General features: G+C 42.2%; 1 protein-coding gene across 1 annotated transcript in view; it reads left to right on the forward strand.

Annotated features, from left to right (window-relative positions):
- BCAM (basal cell adhesion molecule (Lutheran blood group)) overlaps positions 1 to 23,816 on the forward strand; it is a 140,373-nt gene that overhangs the window by 79,400 nt on the left and 37,157 nt on the right. Inside the window, exons 3-11 of the mRNA XM_077457231.1 lie at positions 5,609 to 5,825; positions 8,916 to 8,986; positions 10,538 to 10,634; positions 12,715 to 12,897; positions 15,015 to 15,139; positions 17,305 to 17,461; positions 18,477 to 18,595; positions 20,205 to 20,346; positions 21,634 to 21,761. Of these exons, the coding sequence (XP_077313357.1) occupies positions 5,609 to 5,825; positions 8,916 to 8,986; positions 10,538 to 10,634; positions 12,715 to 12,897; positions 15,015 to 15,139; positions 17,305 to 17,461; positions 18,477 to 18,595; positions 20,205 to 20,346; positions 21,634 to 21,761 (1,239 nt within the window). The remainder of the gene's footprint in view (positions 1 to 5,608; positions 5,826 to 8,915; positions 8,987 to 10,537; positions 10,635 to 12,714; positions 12,898 to 15,014; positions 15,140 to 17,304; positions 17,462 to 18,476; positions 18,596 to 20,204; positions 20,347 to 21,633; positions 21,762 to 23,816) is intronic.

Genomic DNA, 23,816 nt, shown 5'->3' on the forward strand with positions numbered 1-23,816 from the left:
GTACCGTAGCACCCTATACCAAGTTACCAGTCCTTATAAGAACTTTTGTGGACCAAGCAGGTTGTGTATTAGTGTTTAGCAGACTGTACGTCAGTCCCTATACCGCTGAAGGACTGCTGCAGTATAGGGCAGCGGTCAGCAGTGGTGCACGTCAACCCTATCTATTGTGGACCGATAGCGGTCCTTACAGAACAGCAGACTGTACCGCACTCAAGCCTATGTACCGTAGCACCCTATACCAAGTTACCAGTCCTTATAAGAACTTTTGTGGAACAAGCAGGTTGTGTGTTAGTGATTAGCAGACTGTACGTCAGTCCCTATACCGCTGAAGGACTGCTGCAGTATAGGGCAGCGGTCAGCAGTGGTGCACGTCAACCCTATCTATTGTGGACCGATAGCGGTCCTTACAGAACAGCAGACTGTACCGCACTCAAGCCTATGTACCGTAGCACCCTATACCAAGTTACCAGTCCTTATAAGAACTTTTGTGGAACAAGTGAGTTGTGAATGTTTAGCAGACTGCAGCAGAAGGGCAGCAGTCAAGTATAATATCCTTTCTATATTTGGAAGAAAGAATATTATACATGTACAAGCCTATTACTGTACCACTGATACCAGTCCTGAAAAGAACCTTTGTGGAACTAATAATAACAGCAAGTCTTTAAAATTACCCTCACTGCCTGACAACACTGCTTCCTTCCTGTCCCTATACAAATTGGCAAAAAAAGAGAACGATTAGTGGTTACTGGAACAGCTCTTTTGTGGACCTTGATAGTAACAGCTAATGATGATGATGATGATGATGATGATGAAAGACTAATCTGGCTGTCCCTGTAGCATACACCGTCCTTTCCCTTTCTCTAAACTAACAAAAGACACTCAGGCTGCTGCAAGAATCAGCAGCACAGCAAACCTATCAACACCTAACACCTATACCAGTCCTGAAAAGAACTTTTGTGTACCAAATAGCTAGTGGTTTATCTCTCCCTACTCCACACAGGAACCTGTCCCTATCGTAACAGAAGAAAGAATGTAAAATGGCCACCGGATCGGGTGTATTTATAGGTTAGGGGGAATGTACAAGTGTCCATGTGCTGTCATGTCTCAATTGGCTGTCCTGTATCACATGATAAACGTGTCACCAAAGGTTAAAGTTCTTGTATACATTAAACACGTAAGTCCGCCGCGGCGAACGACGGAAAAAGGCGTTCGAACGTGCGGACCGCGAATGTCGGAAATTCGCCGCGAAACGACCGCCGGGCGAACCTTTCGGCCATCACTACTGCAGATGCAGCCCACATCGCTGCTGACACCGATCTCTTCCCCCTCCGCTGTTCCGATCGGTACAGAGAGGGGGAGGGAGGAACCGGCATCATAACATGACGCCGGTTTGTTTACAAGTGATCACTCCGGATATATGACGGCCTCCCAGAGTTAAGAAACTGCCCTGTAGCCGTCATTCGGCTATAGGGCGGTTGTTAAGTGGTTAAAAAAAAAAACGTGTAAAAGGTAAAATACATAAGAAAAAAAATATTATTTTAAGCGCACCCTGTATCGTCGAGCTCGCGCGCACAAGCGAACACATACATGAGTAGCACACGCATATGAAAACGGTGTTCAAACCACACGTGAGGTATCGCCGTGATCGGTAGAGCGAGAGCAATACTTCTAGCCCTAGACCTCCTCTGTAACTCAAAACATGAAACCTGTAGAATTTTTTTAAACGTCGCCTATGGAGATTTTTAAGGGTAAATGTTTGTTGCCATTCCATGAGCGGTCGCATTTTTGAAGTGTGACATGTTGGGTATCAATTTACTCGGCGTAACATTATCTTTCACAATATTAAAAAAATTGGGCTGACTTTACTGTTGTCTTATTTTTTTATTTAAAAAAATGTATTTATTTTTTTAAAAAGTGCGCTTGTAAGACTTCTGCGCAAATACGGTTTGACAGATCAGATAGTATTGCAAAGACCGCCATTTTATTCTCTAGGGTGTTAGAAAAATTTATGTATAATGTATGGGGGCTCTAAGTAATTTTCTAGCAAAAAAAAACAGTTTTTAACTTGTAAACAACACATCTAAAAAAGAGGCCTGGTCCTTAAGTGGCTAAAGTACTGTAAAGTACCCGGGCATAAAAGCTTTGTATAGTGTCGGGATTCGAAGGGTCATTCCCACAATAACATATGTGTTAATATGGTTTGTGTCAGTGTGCTTTGATATGATGTATTGGACTTGTTGTGGTGCATTGTATTCTTGAATTACATTGATTTTCCGTGACTGCCTCTTATTTATGCATTTTCCTTGCACTTCGCAAAATGAATGACAAGTACTAAAAGGTCTTTCTACCCTTTCTACTGGGGGATGGTTTAGTGCAGTGAAGGCACAGATCATTCAAAACACCCTCTTCTTTTCTTTGTGTAAGGGAAAGGAGATAAATAATTTTAATGGGGGGAAAAAAAAAAAAGTTGTGATCTTATTGTTGGATAAGGACAACACTGAAACTTGCTTTAACACATTTTATAAATCATTCCTAATAGGCTAAGGGGTAATTGTGGTTGTACTTTTGTAAGGTGACAACCAAATTGATTTTCTCTTTAGGAATGCAGTAATCTGCATTAACTGTCAACAGCGTTTGCTCTGACAAGTGGAAGTAAACTGGGGGAGGAAGACTATCTCCCCCATCGCACAAGAGATGAGGATTTGACAATAGTGCATTCTGAGTCTTCGTGGCATAATTGCTTTAGCAATTTACTTGTCAGTGCAAAGGAGATTGTGTACTGAAACTGCTCAAAGTCACTGGTGTGACAAACATATTAAAAGGGTTGTATGCCCAAACTAATATTTCAGTGTTAGGTGGTTTCATTCTCCAGCATCTACCAAACAGCTTTTAAAATTCTTGGTGAGATACCTGTGCTTGCGTTCCTGAGTAAGGATGAGCTTGGCTTTGGTTCAAATCCATGTTTGACCAAAGCTCAGCCCAGTCAGCTGCAGCTGGGGCATTCCCAGTCCTGTAGTTGCACATACACAAAGAGGCAGGATGCTGGTGACATCATTGACCTGATATGGCCATATGGCTGTGGGATCAGGAATACCCTGGTCACAGCTGATATGATCAACAAGGCCAACTTCCTTTTCAGGTTCAGCTAAACATGGGTTTGGATCGAACCCAAGTACATCCCTCATCCTGAGTTTGCAGACAAGTTGTGGTCATTATTATCACAAGTTCCCTGTTAGAATATTTGGTTTAATTTACATTATGAAAAAAGCAACAGTAGTAGTTGAATTATGCAAAGCTGGGCAGAGATTCTTCAAACTTCAAGATGAACAGAATCAGGAGTTGGCAGAACATTGGCTCAGACTTGTCGCAGTCAGGGGTCAGGCCCGGAGGCCAGTAACTATAGCCGTAGTGAGGCTCCCACCGGCCAGCTGGATAAGTGCAGCGGCAAGCCTGGCAGATGGCACAGGCTCACCCAAGGTGCACAGTCTAGGTGCTAACTATGACTCACCAAAGTTTCTGATGATGGAGATGTGTTTTGCTGTGTGTTAGTACCAGATCACATTTCTTATCATCACCCCACCAGGAGGTGAGCAGCCCAGGGTCCAGTAGCAGATATAAACAAGTGACCACTGCCCCACCTATAACTGGCCTTTACAGCAAGGATCACATGGAAGAGCAAAGCATGTCAAACAAAACCAAAGAAAATTCCCAGCTCAATTTACTAACCAGCTTGCAACCAGCCGATTTATTCTGTCTTAACACTTTAGTTTGTATACACATGCATAAGTTGCAGAGCCACTTCACAACACCCCAGTATTATCTGCAGTCTTAACGCTACAAATTTTTGAGAGCCTCCATAGTAGAAGCACATGCCCAATAATGTATAGATATAGGGCATGTAAACCTAGAGGGAGCCCACCCCTTTTTAAAGGCACAGGGGTGCACTGGACACACCAGCCTTTAGCACAATGGCAGCAAAGGTGTCCAGTGCGTCACCTCAGCAGTATTCCAACAGTACAAGCAAATGGCCAGTGTCCCCCACCTATAAGTGGCCTTCACAGCAAGGAGCACATGGAAGGGCAATGCATACAAGACAAAACCAAAGAAAGTTCCCAGCTCAACTTTCCAACCAACCAGTAGCAGATATAGCAGGTAGGGATCAAGCAAAAGCGTAGTCAGAAAACAAGCCAAAGAATGGTAACAAGCAATTGCAGGTTGGGATTAAGCAGACGTGTAATAGAGGAGCAAGCTAAAGGTCCATAACAAGTGGTTAGCGGAGACAGGGACGGTAGCAGAAGTGACAAGAATGAAAAATTGGCTGGAGAGAGCTTAATAATCTGGCAAACAGGGAGTGCAAAGGCATGCCTTACATAGGAACATCATGGGAGGAGCAAGGAGTTTAAGGTTCAGCAGAAACAAGGCAATATTGTCCAATGGATCAGACAAGGTGCTGTTCACCATCTCAGGTGGCTCAGCAAAAACAGACACCAGACACAGCAGAGGTTGCAGGCTCAGACCCGGGTCATGATAAGATTTCCTAAGATACTGACTGGCTACAGGTATACCACTGTAAACCAAATGTTAGAGCAGTCAGTAAGTCAGTAGACTTTTAGCAAAAGAGCCATCCATATATGGCTTATTACGTCATTTAAAGCATTTGTAGCTTTGGAGAAGTTTGGAGTAAAGAGGTGCTTGGGCAGAAGAAAGGTCGGAAAAAGCCCCGGGAGAGGATCTTGTAAGTTTGCTATAGATGTGACAAGTAGATTCTAGGCTGGATTATCAAAATGATATTGAGTGTGTAGATACTCATACTCATATCTGAAAGACCTGACAGGGGTCAAGCAACCTGTATCTTGAGCAGTAGAGAATTGCACTTAATTTTTGTAGAGGCTTTTCTGGAGAATCTTAGGCTTCATGCGGTGGGATCCTAGTACAGGCATGATTAAGGAGCTTGGCCCCCACCAAATAGGTTGTGGAGGTGTGCAGAGGAATCCATAAGGGAAGAGATGCTTCAGAGTCTCTTGTAAGAAAACATGATCTTTATTTATCATAAGGTAATAAATACCATCATTTCCTACAAGAGACCTCCTTTAAGGGTGCCCCTGCACATTGTTACAACCTAATTTTTGGTGCCATGCTCTGTAAAGTTGCACACCCACAAATTTGTATATGAAACTTTATCATTGCAATATGAAACCATATGTGTTATGCAGGCCATAGACGGTGCAAATTTCTTTCCTGCAACCACAGACAGTGATGACAGGGGAATCCCTCCTGCTGAGTTATTGTCTGGCAGGGGTGGGGGAAAGACGCCGCTACCAATAATCATAAGCATATCTGGAAGGCTTGTTGTGCCCAAGTTGATTGATCGATCGATCAACTTGGTACATTCAGCCTGCCTATTAACGCTTCGAATCACTGGTGGTTCCTGCTGAACCAGCTGAGATTTCAACCGCATATGGCCAGCCTAAGCCTAACAAAATGTAACTTTGCAGTTCCTTAAATACTACAAATACTCCCCAATGTGGATCCTTGATAAATTCACTTTACAAGTCTGTGTTAGGCTGACTCCTATATTGTTTTTTTTTTTTCTTCTGGACATACACAGATAAATCAGGAAGGGACTCGAGTCCGTATCGCTACCTATAATGAAGGTCGCACATCGGTGGACCAGGGAACAGACTTTACTGACCGAGTCGCAGTTAAAAGTGACAACAGCCTGGTGATCAAAGATAGCCGTGTCAAAGATGAGAGCACATTCTTCTGCAAGGTGACCTCAGTCGGTGAGGGGAATGGTGAGGGCAGCACTGAGCTGAAAGTCTATGGTGAGTATGGACATATGTAACTACCTGTACATTTTTTTCACTTTTTTTTCCCACTGCTGCAGTCTAGCAGGGTTGTCTGTTTAATAGAGCCACTCACTATCCAAGTGGTTGCCTGTCTCTGTTTTAAGTGCTTTAAATAATGAGGATAAATCTTCTAAGCTTTGAAAAATAAAGGCTGTATGACTATCTATCTTAATTGTATCTGTAATCACTAAAAAATCCCATTACGAAAAAAAAAAAGGACTTAAATTGTATGCCAAGGCAAGACCCAAGTTAACCCCTGAAAAAATCAGTGGGGGGTAGGTTGATTTGTAGTCCAGCAGGTAGGGCTGATAGCGCTGCTTGGGATTCCAGTGCATCAGAGGCACTGTGTTGTTAGTCCAAACAGGAAGTAAGGAGCACCCTGGATTTCAGCTATTTTGTTGTGCATGCAATGTTTTTACAGCTATAAACATTTTTAGAAATGTTATTCATGGTAAATACGTGGGGGCCCCTGCTCAAGCTGATAAGGCCCAATGACTAGTGAGGGTGCAGGCTGGGGAAAGGTTCGTCCAGATCCAAAGGACACAGTAGAAATTGCAAGAGATAGTCTGGCCCCTTAATCATGGTAGTTCCTCCATAATTAAGCCCAGGGGCAAAACATGTTGGAGGCGTGGCCTGGATAAATCAAGCTGAGGGTGCTTTGATAAATGCTTGGGGGCCCCCGATCAGGCTGATACGGTCAATGACTGGTGAGGGTGCAGGCCAGGGAAAGGGTTGTTCAGACCCAAATCACACTGTAGAAATAGGAAGAGATAGTCTGGCAGCCTAATTATAGAGGGTCCTCCATAATGAAGCTCCAGGGCAAAATATGTTGGAGGTGTGGCCTGGATGAATCATGCTGAGGATGCATTTACCTGCTAACCATTCTGGCTGGGCTATCATTTCTAAAAAAAAAAAAATAATAATAATAATGTATTGGAGGGAATGTACCAGATATTTTTGCTGCCCATACATACACTTTAAAGTTTAAAGTTAAAGAAAAACATATATATATATATATAATCTGATTTACCTGCCAATGGGTTTCTTATTCTAGTACTAGTTTTCAACCAGTATTTTCAAATGGAGAATTTAGCAGCCTTTCCTCGTTACAGTGGGGATCGAAAGTTTGGGCACCCCAGGTAAAAATGTGTATTAATGTGCATAACGAAGCCAAGGAAAGATGGAAAAATCTCCAAATGGCATCAAATTACAGATTAGACATTCTTATAATATGTCAAAAAAGTTAGATTTTATTTTCATCATTTACACTTTCAAAATGACAGAAAACAAAAAAATGGCGCCTGCAAAAGTTTGGGCACCCTGCAGAATTTATAGAATGTACTGCCCCCGTTGCAAAGCTGAGACCTGCCAGTGTCATGGATTGTTCTCAATCATCGTCTGGGAAGACCAGGTGATGTCAATCTCAAAGGTTGTAAATGGCCAGACTCATCTGACCTTGCCCCAACAATCAGCACCATTCTAAGCAGTTGTCTAGAAAACTGAAACTGAAAATAGTTGACGCTCACAAAGCTGGAGAAGGCTATAAGAAGATAGCAAAGCGTGTTCAGATGTCAATATCCTCTGTTCTGAATGTAATTAAGAAATGTCAGTCATCAGGAACGGTGGAAGTTAAAGCAAGATCTGGAAGACCAAGAAAAATATCAGACAGAACAGTTCGCAGGATTGTGAGAAAAGCAATTCAAAACCCACGTTTGACTGCGCGATCCCTCCAGAAAGATCTGGCAGACACTGGACTTGTGGTACACTATTCCACTATAAAGAGATACTTGTACAAATATGGTCTTCATGGAAGAGTCATCAGAAGAAAACCTCTTCTACGTCCTCATCACAAAAAACAGTGTTTGAACTTTGCAAATGAACATATAGACAAGCCTGAGGCATTTTGGAAACAAGTTCTATGGACCGATGAGATTAAAATATAACTTTTTGGCCGGAATGAGCAAAGGTACGTTTGGAGAAGAAAGGGCACAGAATTTAATGAAAAGAACCTCTGGCCAACTTTTAAGCACGGGGGGGATCAATCATGCTTTAGGGTTGTATTGCAGCCAGTGGCACAGGAAACATTTCACGAGTAGAAGGAAAAATAGATTCAATAAAATTTCAGCACATTTTGGATGGTAACTTGATGCCATCTGTGAAAAAGCTGAAGTTAAATAGAGGATGGCTTCTACAAATGGATAATGATCCTAAACACACCTCGAAATCCACGGGGGGTTACATCAAGAGGCGTCAACTGAAGGTTTTGCCATGGCCTTCACAATCTCCTGACCTCAACATTATTGAAAATCTATGGATAGACCTTAAAAGAGCAGTACGTGACAGACAGCCCAGAAGTCTCAAAGAACTGGAACACTTTTGTAAGGAAGAATGGGCAAAGATACCTCAAACAAGAATTGAAAGACTCTTGGCTGGCTACAAAAAGCGTTTACAAGCTGTGATACTTGCCAAAGGGGGCAGTACAAGATATTAACTCTGCAGGGTGCCCAAACTTTTTCAGATGCCATTTTTTTGTTTTCTGTAATTTTGAAAGTGTACATGATGGAAATAAAATCTAACTTTTTTTGACATATTATAAGAATGTCTAATCTGTAATTTGATGCCATTTGAAGATTTTTCCATCTGTCCTTGGCTTCGTTATGCACATTAATACACATTTTTACATGGGGTGCCCAAACTTTCGATCCCCACTGTACCTTTATACTACCACATGAAGAGTGACAGATTTTTTCGGAAGTTTTCAGGCTTTTCCACCTTGATCTCACACTTAAGTTTCCTATTTGGCTTTTTGCACATGGGTGCATATGGGTGTAGAACGCCTAATAAAGACAGTTCGCTTTTATGCAGGCAGGGGTGTATTGCAGTAGTGGCAAAAACCTGCATGTAGCCTTCATTATTATGTTTGGCTTTTTGCAGCAGCTATGTAGCACACCCGCAGAAATACACCAATATGTAATTTAAGTTGTATGCCAAAAAACAATCCTGTGCATAACCCCTTTGTGATATAAGCCATTTTTACTAATATAATTATTTATTTTCTCTTCCCAGTGTCCCCAGCATCACCAGAGCTTTCAGTAGAATCACAACTATTATCAATCACAGAGGATGAGGAGTCAGAGGTATTTGTTCAAATTTTCTCTATCTATTGTTCTTTATGCTCAGTTTTAGATTTGGGCTTCCTAGATGTCACCCATTTATAGACATTATATCACAGAGCTGTGATGCATTTAGTTGTGCAATACAATTGTTTCTTTTTGTACTAAAAGACCTCTGCTAGGGCTTCAGCTTGTAAAGGAGCATACGCTTTTTACAACGCATTTGCAAAGCTTTAAGGAACTGTTTTCTTGAAGCTTATAAATCAAATTCGTTTCATTTTGGGGACACAGATTGTATTTTGGAGTGAACATCCCTGAACTGGAAATGAAGCAGGGGTGGATCCAGAGTCTAGTCTTGGGAGGGGCACTGCTATAAAATGTTTTTTTGGGGGCAATTTATCATGAAAATGGCTGGTGTTGGCGCTTCAATCATCATGGCACCATGGTTGTTGTGGTGTCAGGATGATTGAAGCGCATTATTTCTATTATTACATTGTAATATAAAAATAAATGGTTCAACTCACCATAATGCAGAATCAGTAGGAGCCCTGAGGGTGTCACTTGCCACACACTGCGCATTGTCGCTTGCCACATCACTTGTCACCAAATGCGGATTGTCACTTGCCACATCACCTGCCACACATTGCGTATTGTCACTTGCTACGTCGCCTGCCACACATTGCGGATTGTCACTTGCCACGTAGCCTGCCACGCATTGTAGATTGTCACTTGCCACGTAGCCTGTCACACGTTGGGGATTGTCATTTGCCATGTTGCCTGCCACACATTGCGCATTGTCACTTGCCATGTCGCCTGCCATACGTTGCGGATTGTTCCCAGAGTGAAATTAGGCAGCAGAGAGATAATGTAATTTCTCTGCTGCGCACTGCTTCCTGCACAGTGAGGGTGGAACTGCAGAGATGCAGGGCAGTGAGAGATGATGTAATCTCCCTGCTCCCCATCTCAAACAATGAGCCGCCCAGCTGTCGCCCCCCCCCCCCTCACCCGCCTGTGCTGTCACCCGCAGAGCCGCCTGCCACAACACCCGCGGAGGCGCCCCCACGCTGTCACCCGCGGAGCCACCCGCCCGATTACCCGCGGAGCCACCCGCATTCACGGAGGGGGCAATTGCCTTGTTGTCCCCCCCCCCCCCGATCCGCCCCTGAAATGAAGACTGCTTTAGGGCTCATTCACACTAGCATTTGAGGGGGGTAAGGTGGCAGAGGGTGTACACATGCCGGATCTGGGGGGCTTTGCTTCATGGCCACAGAAAGAATTGTAACCCCATCACACCTGCCATACATGACCTACTGAAGTGGGTATGATGCCTCCTCACCACCCGCAAATATGGAATTCAGATCGCTCGTCAGAGATCAAAGCAGTAAACGAGTACTTAAAATAATTATTTTCTTTACAAATGTTTCCTGCCTACACTGCTCTTACACAAGCCAAAGCTTATACATACAAGACTTTAGCAATAACCCTAAAACCTGTCTATAAATTGAGTTTTCTCTCAACTGATGTGTGGTCACTAGCTTAGTATAACTTAACCGTATGCACTAATTTTTTCTTAAGGTTGCAACCTGCATCAGCCGGAATTCCTATCCAGCTCCAACCATTGAGTGGTACAGAAACCAGGTTCTTCTGAATCTAGGAACTGAAAAGGGATCAGGTATGAACCCGGTGAAGACCTATAGTTGGGGGAAAAAAATATGATTTTAAAGGATTGATATTCCATCTAGTCTGGATTCAAATGTATTTGAAGTGTATTTGAGGTGTATTTGAAGGTTCTCCACCTTATGGTATAACTAGTAGTAGTTAGACATATTCAACTGGGCCTGTTCTGTAATGTTAAAGATGTTTCATAGATTGCCTACTTCTTCAAATCCCCCATCATTTATATACAACCAGGTAGCACCAACATCTTAACTCTTTACAGTGGAATGGCAAATGTTGATTGTGTAAGAACAGGATAAGATTTTCTAGTTACATGATCTCATCCTTGGTGTCAGGAGGCTTCATAAATGTTAATCCTTTGATTCACATGGCTGAATGTATCTAAAAGAAAACAATGTTCTTGCTACCCATAGAAAGCAATTTGGTTCTACTTTTTATTCTTCTATATTACACTAAAATACCTAAGGATGGAATCCAAATCATTTACATAGGCAACAAAAACAGTGTTTATAATAGATCACCAGAATCACTAGTTTTAAGTACCATGAAAGGCACTCTATGAATGGAGGCAGTAGACCTTTCATTCATCCGCCCTTCCTCTATTTATAGAGTACTTTTCATTGATAAACTATAACACAGCTTTTATGTAAAGTGCCTATGACAGGTCCACCAGTAGAATTAACTCCCACAGCACCAAAAGATTACAACTGCGAGGATATGGGAGGGCAGAGGACTGGAGATTTCAACTAAGACAGCAGCCACCGGCACAAGAAACACTTCTCATTGAATATAAGCACCGTACCAAAAATGAACTAAACGTTAAAACTGATTGTAATGCTGCGTACACACGATCGGATTCCGGCCAGAAAAAGACAGATGAGAGCTTTTCATCGGAAAATGCGACCGTGTGTATGCTCCATCAGAATTTAGCTGTCCGAATTTCCGCCCGCCAAAAATTGATAGCATGTTCTCAATTTTCCAGACGAAAAAACTTGCTAACGGAAATTCCGATCGTGTGTATGCAATTCCGACATGCCAAAAATCACGCATGCTCAGATTCAACTACAAGACAGAAGCTATTGGCTTCTGGCTATTGAACTTCCTTTTTCTAGTCCTGTCGTACGTGTTGTACGTCACCACGTTATAAATGATCGGAATTTGGTGTGACAGTGTTCAGGCAAGCCAAATTCCGTCGGGAAAACCATCAGAGCTTTTTCCAACGAGAATTCCGATCGTGTGCATGCAGCATTACAACATTTTTTTTTTTTGTTTCTTTAAAAAGACTAATGTTAAACAAAAATGTATTAATGCAGCTAAAAGTTGTAATAATGGCATTCCTTATACAAATTCCTTCTTTATATCACATGCCTGAATATTTTTTTTCTCCACATTTACCTTGTAGGCCAAACTATCCACACTGTAAAGTGACAATATCATGGGCTAGGACAAATTATAACACACAAACAAAAACATTTCCACTTTATATTTTGGAAAAACTACTGCTTCAAATGCTCATAAGTAGGGATGAAGTGTGGATTTGCCTCTACTATGGGTTCACTGCAAATCCCCATGTTTGAAAATCAATAACTTTTGGGCAAAAACTTTCCAAGTTTGCAGTCAGAAATAAGGAGCACTCATGATGCAGTGCGTAGCCTTTTGCTTCTTTTACAAATGGGTGGGCTCACAGCAGAATCCATATTGTCAGTGTTTATTAGGAATGTTACAGAAATCTTAACAGTTCTATATGGGCAAAAACTTTTTCTTCCCTTACTTGGCATTGGTATATGTATATGTCTGCCATAATAGTCTCTGGCCTCCATGTCCTTTGTTTGACAGTTAGCTTGCTTATTATCTTTACAAATGGGAAGAATTCAATAACAAGTCCTTCCCCCATAGACTTCAGTTGGGTTGGTCCAGAAGTTTGCAAACCTAAAACTATGAGCAATGCTCTTGTAACCTTTGGTGCACCAATCCCAGGCAGATCTGCTCATCCTTACACTAAATTGGTAGAGTGTGCTCTGTTAGAGGGTTTTGGAAATTGAAGAAATCATTAAAACAATTACTTCTACTTGCAGGATTATATGCTACTGCCCGCACAACGACTGAGTCTTCTGGCTTGTACACAGTGTCCAGTACACTCTTTCTGAAACCCCAAAAAGAAGACGCTGATGCTATGTTCTCCTGCAAAGTTGTATTTCCATTACCAGATGGTGGAACCAGTCAGATGGAGTCAAAGAAGTTTAAACTGAATTTACACTGTGAGTAACTGAAGACTTGAAATTTCTTCTGTTGTAGTCATCATGAAGTTGGTAATTCACCACTTGATCTATCAATTGGATAGCCAAGGGATTATGTTTTTTTCCAAAAACACCAAATGTGGAAGATCTAAAGCTGACCTTACATTAAACAATTTTCTTATTTGGTTTCTTTTAGATTTAATTTCAACTATGTAGCCTGCCTGATTGCATACAAAATGAAAATATTTAGGCTTGACCTCATATTGTATGGTTTTGGTAAATCTAAAGGAAAATTGTACAAGAAAAGTTTATAAAGTAAAGCCAGCCCAAGTGGTCTAGATCTGGTCCTCTGCTTTGCACCATGGACTATAGAATCTGATGTATGGTGCTATTGTATAGTCGCATTATCCTAGCCTAGCTGGAATAGCATAGTATGTACTTATTTGCCCTCAGACTTCATATGTCTATGATGAGGGATCTAGTTACGTTGATAGTAAGGCTAGCCAACAGACAGTGGCTTAGTGCGGCAGGAAGTATACACATTTCGCCTTGGGTTCAGGCCAGGCTTATGCCCTTTACCCCTTTACTACCTTGAAATAAAATAACATGTTGGGTACACCAGCTGTGATGGGAGACATTCTATCTGAAGATGATCCACAGCTGAGCGGCATAGGGAAATGGCAAGGCCAGCACAAGCGTGCTTCACCATAATTTCCATGTACACTGTCATTTTCATCTCTCCTGTCTCATGCATGTGTATGAGGGCAGCCTCAGGAAAGTCCCCTGAGAATTCTTCTGACCCTGCAGGTTTCCTGCTGTAGACAATTTTCCTTCAGGGAACACATCACAACTATGAATAGCAATAAAACGCATCCATGGGCAGTAATAGGTGAGAAAGTAGCATTAAAAACATGCCTAAAGCTGCATTTTGCAAACACATTTCGGCACATCAAGTGTTTAAGCGGTCATTCATTTCATAGGCCAGACTATTGGCACACGTTTACACACTTTTAGGCATGTTTGGTTTTTTTTTTCCTGCTGGAATACTCCTCTCTTGAATGTAATGGGTCTCTTTCCTGCTTCTAAGTGCCTGTAAATGCCTATGTGTGCAAGGACACATAGGGGTTGATTTACTAAAACTGAACAGTTTATTTTGGATAGAGTAAGGGAGGGTTATAACCCTTGTCAGATTTTTTTTTTATGCCATGTGCATTATATTGCAGAGCTTTAACTCCACTTTCTGACCCATAAACCAAAACAGGAAGTGAGAGGAAATACCTGCAAATAAAAGGAATCTCTTGAGGCACCCCAGGTCAACTAGTGTCCCCATTGGAAGATTTTCCCTCTATTACTTTTCTGGGGACAACCCAAAATTTGTGATTTCCTTGAATTTTTACTTTTAACGATAATAGTAAATGGGACAAATTGAGAGGGTGAATCTCCCTAATGGAGGTACAGGCAGCAGTACAAACTGGCAAGTGTTCTAATCTGTGGCGGCTGGTGCTAAACTTTTGGAGGTGGCGGCAAACAAATCCCCCCCAGATCCCCCCCACTTGGCCTCTCCTTGGTGACAGTCCTCCGCACTCAGCCTCCCCATGGTGGCGGTCTCCTCCACAGGGTCGGTCTCCCCACTCACCCCTCCATGGTTACAATCCCCTCTGCATTCAGCCACTCCATGGTGACAGTCACCTTCACAACCCCCTCCGCAGTGATGGTCCCCTTCACACTCAGCCCCTCCATGGTAACGGCCCCCTTCACACTCAGCCCCTCCGCTGTGATGGCTCTCTTTACACTTAGCCCCTCCGCGGTGACTGTCCCCTTCACACTCAGCCCCTCCACGGTGACGGTTCCCTCCGCACTCAGCCAGTGAGTGGCCCCTGCTGCCAGAAACCAGTGCTGCCACTCACAAATATGTCTGGGTGAGCATGCTATCTGACAACATTACTTAGCAATGGCTGGACAGATCCGAACAGGACCAAAGTGCTGCATGTACTTGACACCCCTAATTGGTTGAAGAATTTTATCTTTAAACTGGAAGAAATTTCATCCTCATACCCCATTAATCTCACTTGCTGTATTCCCTGTGGTTATGAGACAGATGCTCTCAGTTCTCATCCTAATGTTTATTTTTTAATCAGATTACACTGAAGATGTAACTTTTACGGTGTCACCGGCGGGTCCCATTAAGGAGGGTGACACAGTGACCCTACGTTGCGAAGGTGATGGGCATCCCCCTCCTACCTACCTTATGCAGGAAGTGAAGGTATTTGAATATTCTTGTGTATGTATGTGGTGTCATAGGATTTATTAATATAAAAAAAAGAACAAGCCAAGAAAAAAAGGTTATAGCCCACAACAACCAATGAATGCAATGACTCTTTTTTTTTTTTTACAACATGCACTTTGAAAATCAAATGTTCGATCTGATTGCAAACAATGTTTTCTTTGCTACAGTATTATGAATTGACCTTAGGCCACTGTTAGGGCAGAACTAAAGATTCTAGCATGTTCACCACAGTGGAGGTTTTTGCTTTCTGTCCAGCTAGGTATTGCACAATGTAATATGCATATGCAGACAATTACAGTAGTTTTAATATTTGGTTAAAGTGACACAGGAGAAAGGTTCATCTGTAGGAACAAGTTACATTCATAATTAGAGTGTAACATGAAATATCCATTCAAGAAAAATAAGTCGGCAGCTCCGTGTTTTCCATAACATTAAATCCTAATGGCTACATAGTAAAATCCACTAATCGCCAGGCTTACGCGTTTCGGCTATACAGCCTTTCTCATGGTGCTATGAGTTGAGCTGTGTAGCTGAAATGCATACGTTGCAGAATACTGGGTTTTATTGTGTAGCAATAAAGATTTATTGCAATAGACTATACCAGGCTGCTGGCATGTGTTCGTTGGGATGTTCCTGGAGAGTGTACAGACACTCTTGTCTGAGCATTGGTAGTTTCAGTCCCATGGGTCCATGATGTTGAGTGCTGCTTTTTTTTGGTCACATTTTAACATGTAGCATGCTCCTCATCACATGCCTCCCACCAGGAATCTGTGAATGAATAAACGACAAGGCCCATCTGCCACCGGCACAATCTTAGTCCATTTACACTTCCTGCAGCATTGAAACTGAGCCTGTGCAGAGGTATGGGCACAGAGCTTTAGGCAGTGTCTGCAGTAGCCTGATATTGCACCTGCAGTCCACTGATTGCAGGTGCAATATTCTGCAAGCTCTTATGAAGAAAAAATGCACATTTTTTTCCTGCAAAAATATATGCATTTATTTTTATTTTTTTGTAAAGGTATACTTATCCTTTAATGTGCATCTTGCTCTAAAAGCTGGTTATAAATTGTTACAGGTTTTATAAGTTGCAAAACTTGGGTTTGCACTGAGCCTGAAAGAAAATATTCACTACTGCCATTCAATTGGTTTCTGCCAGGGCATTCCCTGCCTTGCAGCTGTATGTTAACAAAGGGGCATGGATGCTTGTGACATCATTAAAAGAGAAGTATGGGTTTCTGTTTTTATTTTTTTATTTTTTATTTTTTTTTATTCATACTTACCTAGGTGGATGCAGCATCGGTCCCCCAGCACCTCTAACACTGAGAACTGAGTGATCAAACACCGCCAATCGCATGGTTCTCACAGCTCCGTGAGCAGAGAGCTGCCGACTCTCATTCACAGCTCTCTGTTCTGCTCCTCCACGTCCACTGGAGCACGGGGCTGTGGAGGGGCGGGAGTGGCCAGCTCAGGCTCTCAGTGGCTCACTGAGAGGCTGAGTCCTTTGTCCGTTCAGGGATCTGGCGGATACCGACTCCATGGCCGAGATGATGCTGAGCCTGGACTGACTCTGTGACAGCAGAGAGCGGACTTCAGCCAGCTCTATGTTGAAAATGGGTCACAGGAGTGCAAAACTAACTACACTCCTGTGATCGACACGAGAAGTACAGCCAAACAAGCTGTACTTATACTGTAACTTAATATGGCCACATTAGGTAAATGTAATGATGCCATGGTCATCCTGTACAGCTGCAAGGGGAGGAATGCCCAGGTCAGTTGATTGGGTGGCACTGGGTAAAAGTGACAGATTTCTTCCAGGCTCAGTGTGAGCCCAAGCCCAGACCAAAACTGGGATCATCCTTAGTTCCTAATGGAGTAAGTGCACAAGTAAACAAATATGGCAACCATCTCAATTTATAACTATGTGTTCCGTCTGCTCATTTATTGAGGTACAAGTGGCATAATTTCTCGGCAGCAAAAGCTTATAATTAATTTCCTGTACAGCATAGCCATCAACTCTGATTCTAATCTTCATGTTTGTTCTGAGTCAGCAACTATAAAAATTCTGAAACAAGAGTAGGCATAGGACCCATACAACATTTTAAGACACTTCTGTGTTTAATGCACCATTGTCTCTCTTTTAGAATAACGTAGAGGAGGAATTAAAGTCTAGTTCCGATGGAGTTTACGTGATTCAGAATGCATCTCAGAGTGACTCTGGGACTTATCGCTGCGAAGCTCTGGATTTTGATAGCCCTGCTGATGTTCAGCTGTTCAGAAACTTAGAACTGTTTGTGCACTGTAAGTAGACACCTTAAGGGTCCTTTCGCACTGCTCCATTGAAAAAAAAAAACGCATATGATTTTTTGGTGCCTTTTGTGATGCATTTGTGGTCCATTTTCTGGTTGCATGACTCCAGTCATGCATCTGCGAAATATGGACATGTGACTTAAAAAGTGCACTAAAAAATGAAACCACGGTGACGTGTTTTTAATGCTTATTTGGTGCGTTTTCTGTTTATTTCATTGGGGAGGTTGACTTTTTGAACATGTGCCAAAAAATGCAGCACGCAGTACTTTTGAAAACACATCACCTCCCAGTGCATTGGTGTGATAAGTTCCATAGAATTTAAAAGGATACATTTTCCATGTATTTTGGTTCTGTTTTTTGAACACCAAAAGTGCATCAAAAACTCATCATTATGAAGGGACCCTAATGCTTTATTATCTGCTTCCATTTTCTAATTTGTTTCTGGGTTTAGAAAGTTTGTACTTAAGCTTGAAGATGTTGAAAAAAGTGATGTAGGGTATGCACCTTTACAGCACATTGAAGAGTTGTGGCATTACCCACCAAATATTCTATGCATATGCCAACTCTCCAACAGTCAGTATCTTGCAAATACACCATGGCAGCATGAGAAAGTGAAATCTTATAGGTTGTTCCTAGAAATAACACCATTTTGGTCTTCATGTTGCGAAGGAAGAGGGTAAGTGAGGTAGGAGATGGTGGCTTTAGCGTGTTTTGGAAGTGTCCTGTTTAAGGCCTACTTGTTTTGTGTCCGCCAGCTCTTGTTGCCTTTTATGTTTTCCTGGGAGGTTAGGTTGTTGGAGTTTGAATTTTATTTACTATGTTAGTATCTGTAACTCCAGGCTGTTTTACAACTTCACCTTTTCCACCCGTATAGAACTCTCAGCACTTTGAACTAGTGGAAAACCACTGCTTTATAAGAGTCATCAGCCTTTGTGGAAGTTTCCGTTGCTCCCAGATTGACAATCTAGGCCTGCCATTCATTCTATTTTATTTCATCTCTTCACAGATCTAAACCCTGTGACTGTCATCCCATCAGAAAATGAAGTTAAACGTTTACTTAAGCAAGATGTCCAATTGTTCTGCTCTTGTGATGGTTCAGAAAATCCTGATCTCATTTGGAAGAAGGTGAAGTCACTAGATAAGCATTGTCTCTGGGGCAGCATCGGGATCTGTATGACTGCATGATTTACAAGAACATTTGCCACATTTGTACTAGAAGTGTGACTAGGTGATAATAGTAGGGCTTAGGCCCCATACACACTATTAGATTCTCTGCAGATTTTTGTCTTCAGATTTACTAAAACAATATAATATGAGGTCAAACCTTAAGAGTTTCAATTTGTATGCAATCAGGCAGGCCCTTGCACTATATGGTTTTGGTAGATCTGAAGACAAAAATTTGCAGAAAATCTAATAGTGTGTATGGGGTCTTGGTCATAGAGTAGGGAGCCAGGTAGAGCTGTCTCTGTAGTGTCATGTTCCGTTTTGGTGAAGTGGTTTACAACATGGGGCCTTCAGTGCCTTAATCCACCTCAAAGTCATTTTCTCCAACCCTCCCCGTGGCTAAATTCCTAACCTTTAAACCACCAAAATAAGTACTTAACCTGAATCTCCACCCACAACATGTAAGCCCTAAGCTAAATCTAACCTTTAGTGGCTTATTTTATAATCATCTCCTTTGCTTATACTCTAAGCTTTAGGTGTTCATGTTCAACTTAAAGTAAATCTTGACCAAGGTGCAGGGACCTTGCAGTGTATCTGCAACTACCTGTATTCCTTTTTAAATCAGCAACTGTGGCTCTCTTGGATGTTAGACCTAGTCCTAATGTTATGGCTAATTTCTACCTCTTCTCAGCACCAAATCCAACCACTTTCACTAATTTCTGTAATTGCTGATGTTCAATGGACAACAGAGGATCTGTTATTTGAATGACAAAAAGTAAGTTCAAGGAAGAAGTGGCACTTTATCTTGACATTGTCAAAACTTTAGGCACGGTATACTACCCACCGCTGTCCTTTAGGCTATTCACTTTAACCCCTTAACCTCCCTCACAATGTTTAACCCCTAAACTAACCACACAGCCACCCTGCCCTTGACCTTTAACCACCATAACCTACCTCCTGGGCCATGAAAGTGTCCCATGCTGAATGTAATAATCTTCTTTGAAGGAAAAGAGCCCCCATGTGCCACCAAATCAATCAATTTTCAGGTGTCATTTTACCAACAAACCATTAATGATGTTCGAAATGTGGATATTTCGGAATGTGTATTTCAAAGTTGCACCCCTTAAAGTATTTGATCTTTAAATATGAGTTGGGCGCTTGAAGTGATTGCAAGGGATATGCCATGCCAGAACCAGACAAGAAGAAGCAAAGATACCAATGCTTCAAGTAAGTGTGTTTCATACATTTAATGTGAAGACAGCATCATGTACAGTATGGCAAAGAATAATAATATTTCTGGGCCGCGCATGGTCGCTTTTCCAAGGCAGCATAGTGGCCCTAGACCTAAGCATCACTATGTTGCCTTGAGGAAGACTCCCTGTGTAGCCCAACAACGTCAGCAATATACAGTATGACGCTGTCTTCAGAATAAACGTGTGAAACACATTTACTTGGGGTCTTGCTGACTTTGTGTTGGAAATTCAAATACTTCCATCAGTGCTCATATATGCCTTGTTTGATGTCTCGCTTTTCATGTCCTGAATTCTACTTGTTCTCTCTTGTACTGCAGGGTGATGCTGTTCTCTCCAAAGCTAGCAGATATAGATTGAAAGAATTGTCGTATTCTGACTCGGGGGTTTATACGTGTGAAGCTAATGTTCCCTCAGTGCCGGGACTACGCAAAGAGCAGAGTATCACTATTGTAGTGGAAGGTGAGACTCCTGCTGGTTGTATGTATGCATATAAACAATTAGTAATGCCATTGAATGGTTTCTCCACCCACCTGCAAATCTCTATTGCTTCCAGCGACTTTGTACTTGCCTTGAAGTCAATAAACTAGAGACAAAACTATATTGTAGGTATCATAAGGTTATGTCTAAATCCATCTGTTATTCGCCACTTCTTAAAGCGGAGCTCCAGCTCCCCCACGAAAATGTTTTCAAGTCAGAAGCTACACATGCTGTAGCTGTTTATTTAATATTAGGACACTTACCTGTACAGGGATCCTGCAATGTCAGGTGCTGCCGCCGCCATTCGTGTTCCCTATTGCGTATACGCAGAGCACGCTGCGCTTTCTAACCAGCGGCGGAGAAAGGAGGAGGGGGGCAGAACTTCCAAGGGTTGTTGCCGCAGGACAACCTCCCAGAAGTGGGGATGAGTATCTGTCAAAAAACAGGTACCCATTCCCCCCTCCACCCACCCCCTTGAAAGGTGCCAAATGTGGCACAGGAAGGTAGGAGGAAGTAGATAAGCAGAGCTTCCATGAGGAGTTCCGTCATGTCATGCCCAACCACCAGTTTCACAATGCTTTGAGCCTAAGCAGCCAATATCTAAAACATTAGCATGCTGCAGAAAATGGCCCTTGCTGTCTTTGTGGAGGCAGTGGTTTTTCTGCAGAGGTCCAACATACCCACTGATGAGTCACAAATTAAGCTATTTAATCAGCAGGGAGCATAAGCTTTGCTGATTGCAGAGCTATAGGTCTGGCTCAGAAGGGATATGTTGGATCTCTTCAGAGAGACCACTGTTTCATACACAGAGCAAGGCTCCTTCTCTACAGGACAATCCTTGTCTACTTAGGATGTGAAAAGAAAATGAACTTTAAGACACTGCACATCATTTGTGTTGATGCATTTTAAATGTATTTAGCTGATTTAAACGTAAAGAATAATTAAACTTACACATGAATCACAGGAGACATAAAGCAGAACCTCACTCTCTCAATCGATATTGACTATTTGTATTCCTTATGCTGCTATAATTAATTAGATCGGAAAGTACATCATATTTACTTGTAAAAAAAATAAAAACACAGCCAGAAACTCTAAGGGGGTGTTTTTAAGTGATTTCTCAGTCAACATGGAGACATGGATGGACGAGTTTGTTTGAATATTAAAAATGAATCAAATAGTGTTTTTTTGTTTGTGGTGCTCAGATGTGTAGTGTAGTTCCACTTTAAAGCTATAACTTAAAAATGTTGTTTATTTGGTTTATATTAGGCCCACCAGAACTAGACATGGAAAACCATCAGGTTGAAGTAGAATCAGAAGGACACCCTGTGATGTTATCCTGCAAAGCAAAAGGAAACCCAGCACCTACAATAACCTGGAGCCCACCAGATCTGAAGGTAAATGGCTGAACATTGCCCGCACTGATATCCCTATAGAGTGGCACTACCCTTTCATGGAATCTCATTTGAGTCACTGTGGTAGTTAATCCACATCATATGTTGGTTCGTGTCACTCCACACCATGATGACCAGAATGAAAGTATCAGTCATTTTCATGCTTGAGGTCAATAGGCTCTTTGATCCGTGTCCCTATTGTCATATCAGCTGACATTCTACCCACTATGTGTCATGGGTTTATTTCTGTCTTTGTGCACACTTGAAGCCAAGGATGACTCTAAAACTTTGTTCTGTGTGGTTAGTTGACTAATTCCACCAAATCACTGTGGTTTATAGATCATACTGTAATTTGGAAAAGTTTTTCAGCTTATGCGGCTCTTACTCCCTACTACAGCTCCAACTTTACAAGTAGTCCTTCTGCATTGCAATCTGTTTAATGCTCTGAGACGGTGGGGTAGTAAACCCAGACCGCGATCTACCAGTCACCTGTCCGAGATCTGCTGGTAAATCATGATCTACAGGTTGCTGACCCAAGTTGTAAGGTCTCACAGGCAGCTCTGCTAGACCAGTCCCGGGAGCCTGCACTCTGGTGGTCGGATGCCCCCTGACGTCATCAAGACATCAAAGCCCTGTATTGTACGTGAGGATGCTAAGGGACAGTCCACTGCTGGAGCGTTATAAGGAGGGTTTTAATGAAGGTTTTGCAAGTAGCTGGTGCGCTCCCTTTTTGTCTGATAGTGTTGTTTTCAGGTTTCCCAATCTGGAGAGAGCTGCGTGGCCTACAGTATAATTGGATTATTTGAGTAAAATCTGGACAATTGTCCGCCAGTATCCCTTAAAGAAGTACAGCCAAAGCTTGTTTGTGGATCACAGGAGTTCACCTCGTTCTGCAATCCTGTGACCTGTTTTCAGCAGAGAGCAGGCTGAAGTACACTTTCTGCTGACGTCACAGAGTCAGTCCAGGCTCAGGCGTCATCACCATCATAGAGTCAGGATCTGCCCAGATCCCTGGACCAGGACCAGGCTCAGCCTGTCAGCAAGTCGCTGAGAGCCTGAGCCGCTGCTCCCGCACCCCTCCACAGTCCAGCGCTCCATTGAGTGAGAAGGGGGGGCAAAGCAGAGAGCTGCTGACTGACAGTCACCAGCTCTCTGCTCACAGAGCTGTAAGAACACAGTCTTAATCAGTGTTAAAGGTGTCGGGGGTCAGATGCAGCATTGTAGCAATGCTGCTTCCACCTAGGTAAGTATGATTAAAAAAAAAAAATCCATACTTCTCTTTGAAAGCTCAACTCCAGGAAAAGTAAAAGTCCACCCTTATAGTAATTATTAAACTTTAGAAGAGTTTGACACTGGTTTGCTCTATTATTTCCAAAAAAAATCTGGAAAGTGTAAAATCTGATGAAGTTCTGCATAGAAACCAGTCAGCTTTCATTTTTTATTTTTTTTTTGTCAACCCTTAATTAAACAAGCTGAAGTTGGAAGCTGAATGTTTACCATGCAGTTTTAGTAAATCTCCCCCCTTATTGTTTGGAGATTCCCCAGTCTAAGGAGAACTGCATGGCCTTGAACATCATTGTCTATCTGCAGTCCTATTGGAGTATATGAACTTTTGGAGTATTTGAATGAACTTTTGGCAATTTATATCCCATAAAGCTCAACTTGCAGAAAAGTCAAAGTCCTCCTTTGCACAAGGCCGATGAGCTCTCTTTTTGTCTTTTAGGAAGATTCGATGGCGTTTACAGTTTATTGTCCTTTTATATAGGGCCAGTTCACACCATAGAAGTTCTGGATTCTTTTTCTGCATGCACACTTTTGACGTGTTTTTGATGCATTCCAGCATGTTTTTGGTGTGTTTTACTGCTGTTCCAGTGCAGAAAAAATTCCACATGGTCTACTTTTTTTTCTGGAACTGGAGCACACTGGAACTGACTGCACTGGTGTGAACTTTGCCATTGAAGATCATATAACCTACTATCCATGTGTTTTTGATGCAGAAAAAAAATGCACAGGACTGCATGTGGTGTGAACTGGCCCTTATACCACACTTGGAGCAAT

Source organism: Lithobates pipiens, unplaced genomic scaffold, assembly GCF_037356315.1.
Source record: "Lithobates pipiens isolate NorthernLeopardFrog02 unplaced genomic scaffold, aLitPip1_a1.2 Scaffold_27, whole genome shotgun sequence".
Classification (NCBI taxonomy): domain Eukaryota; kingdom Metazoa; phylum Chordata; class Amphibia; order Anura; family Ranidae; genus Lithobates; species Lithobates pipiens.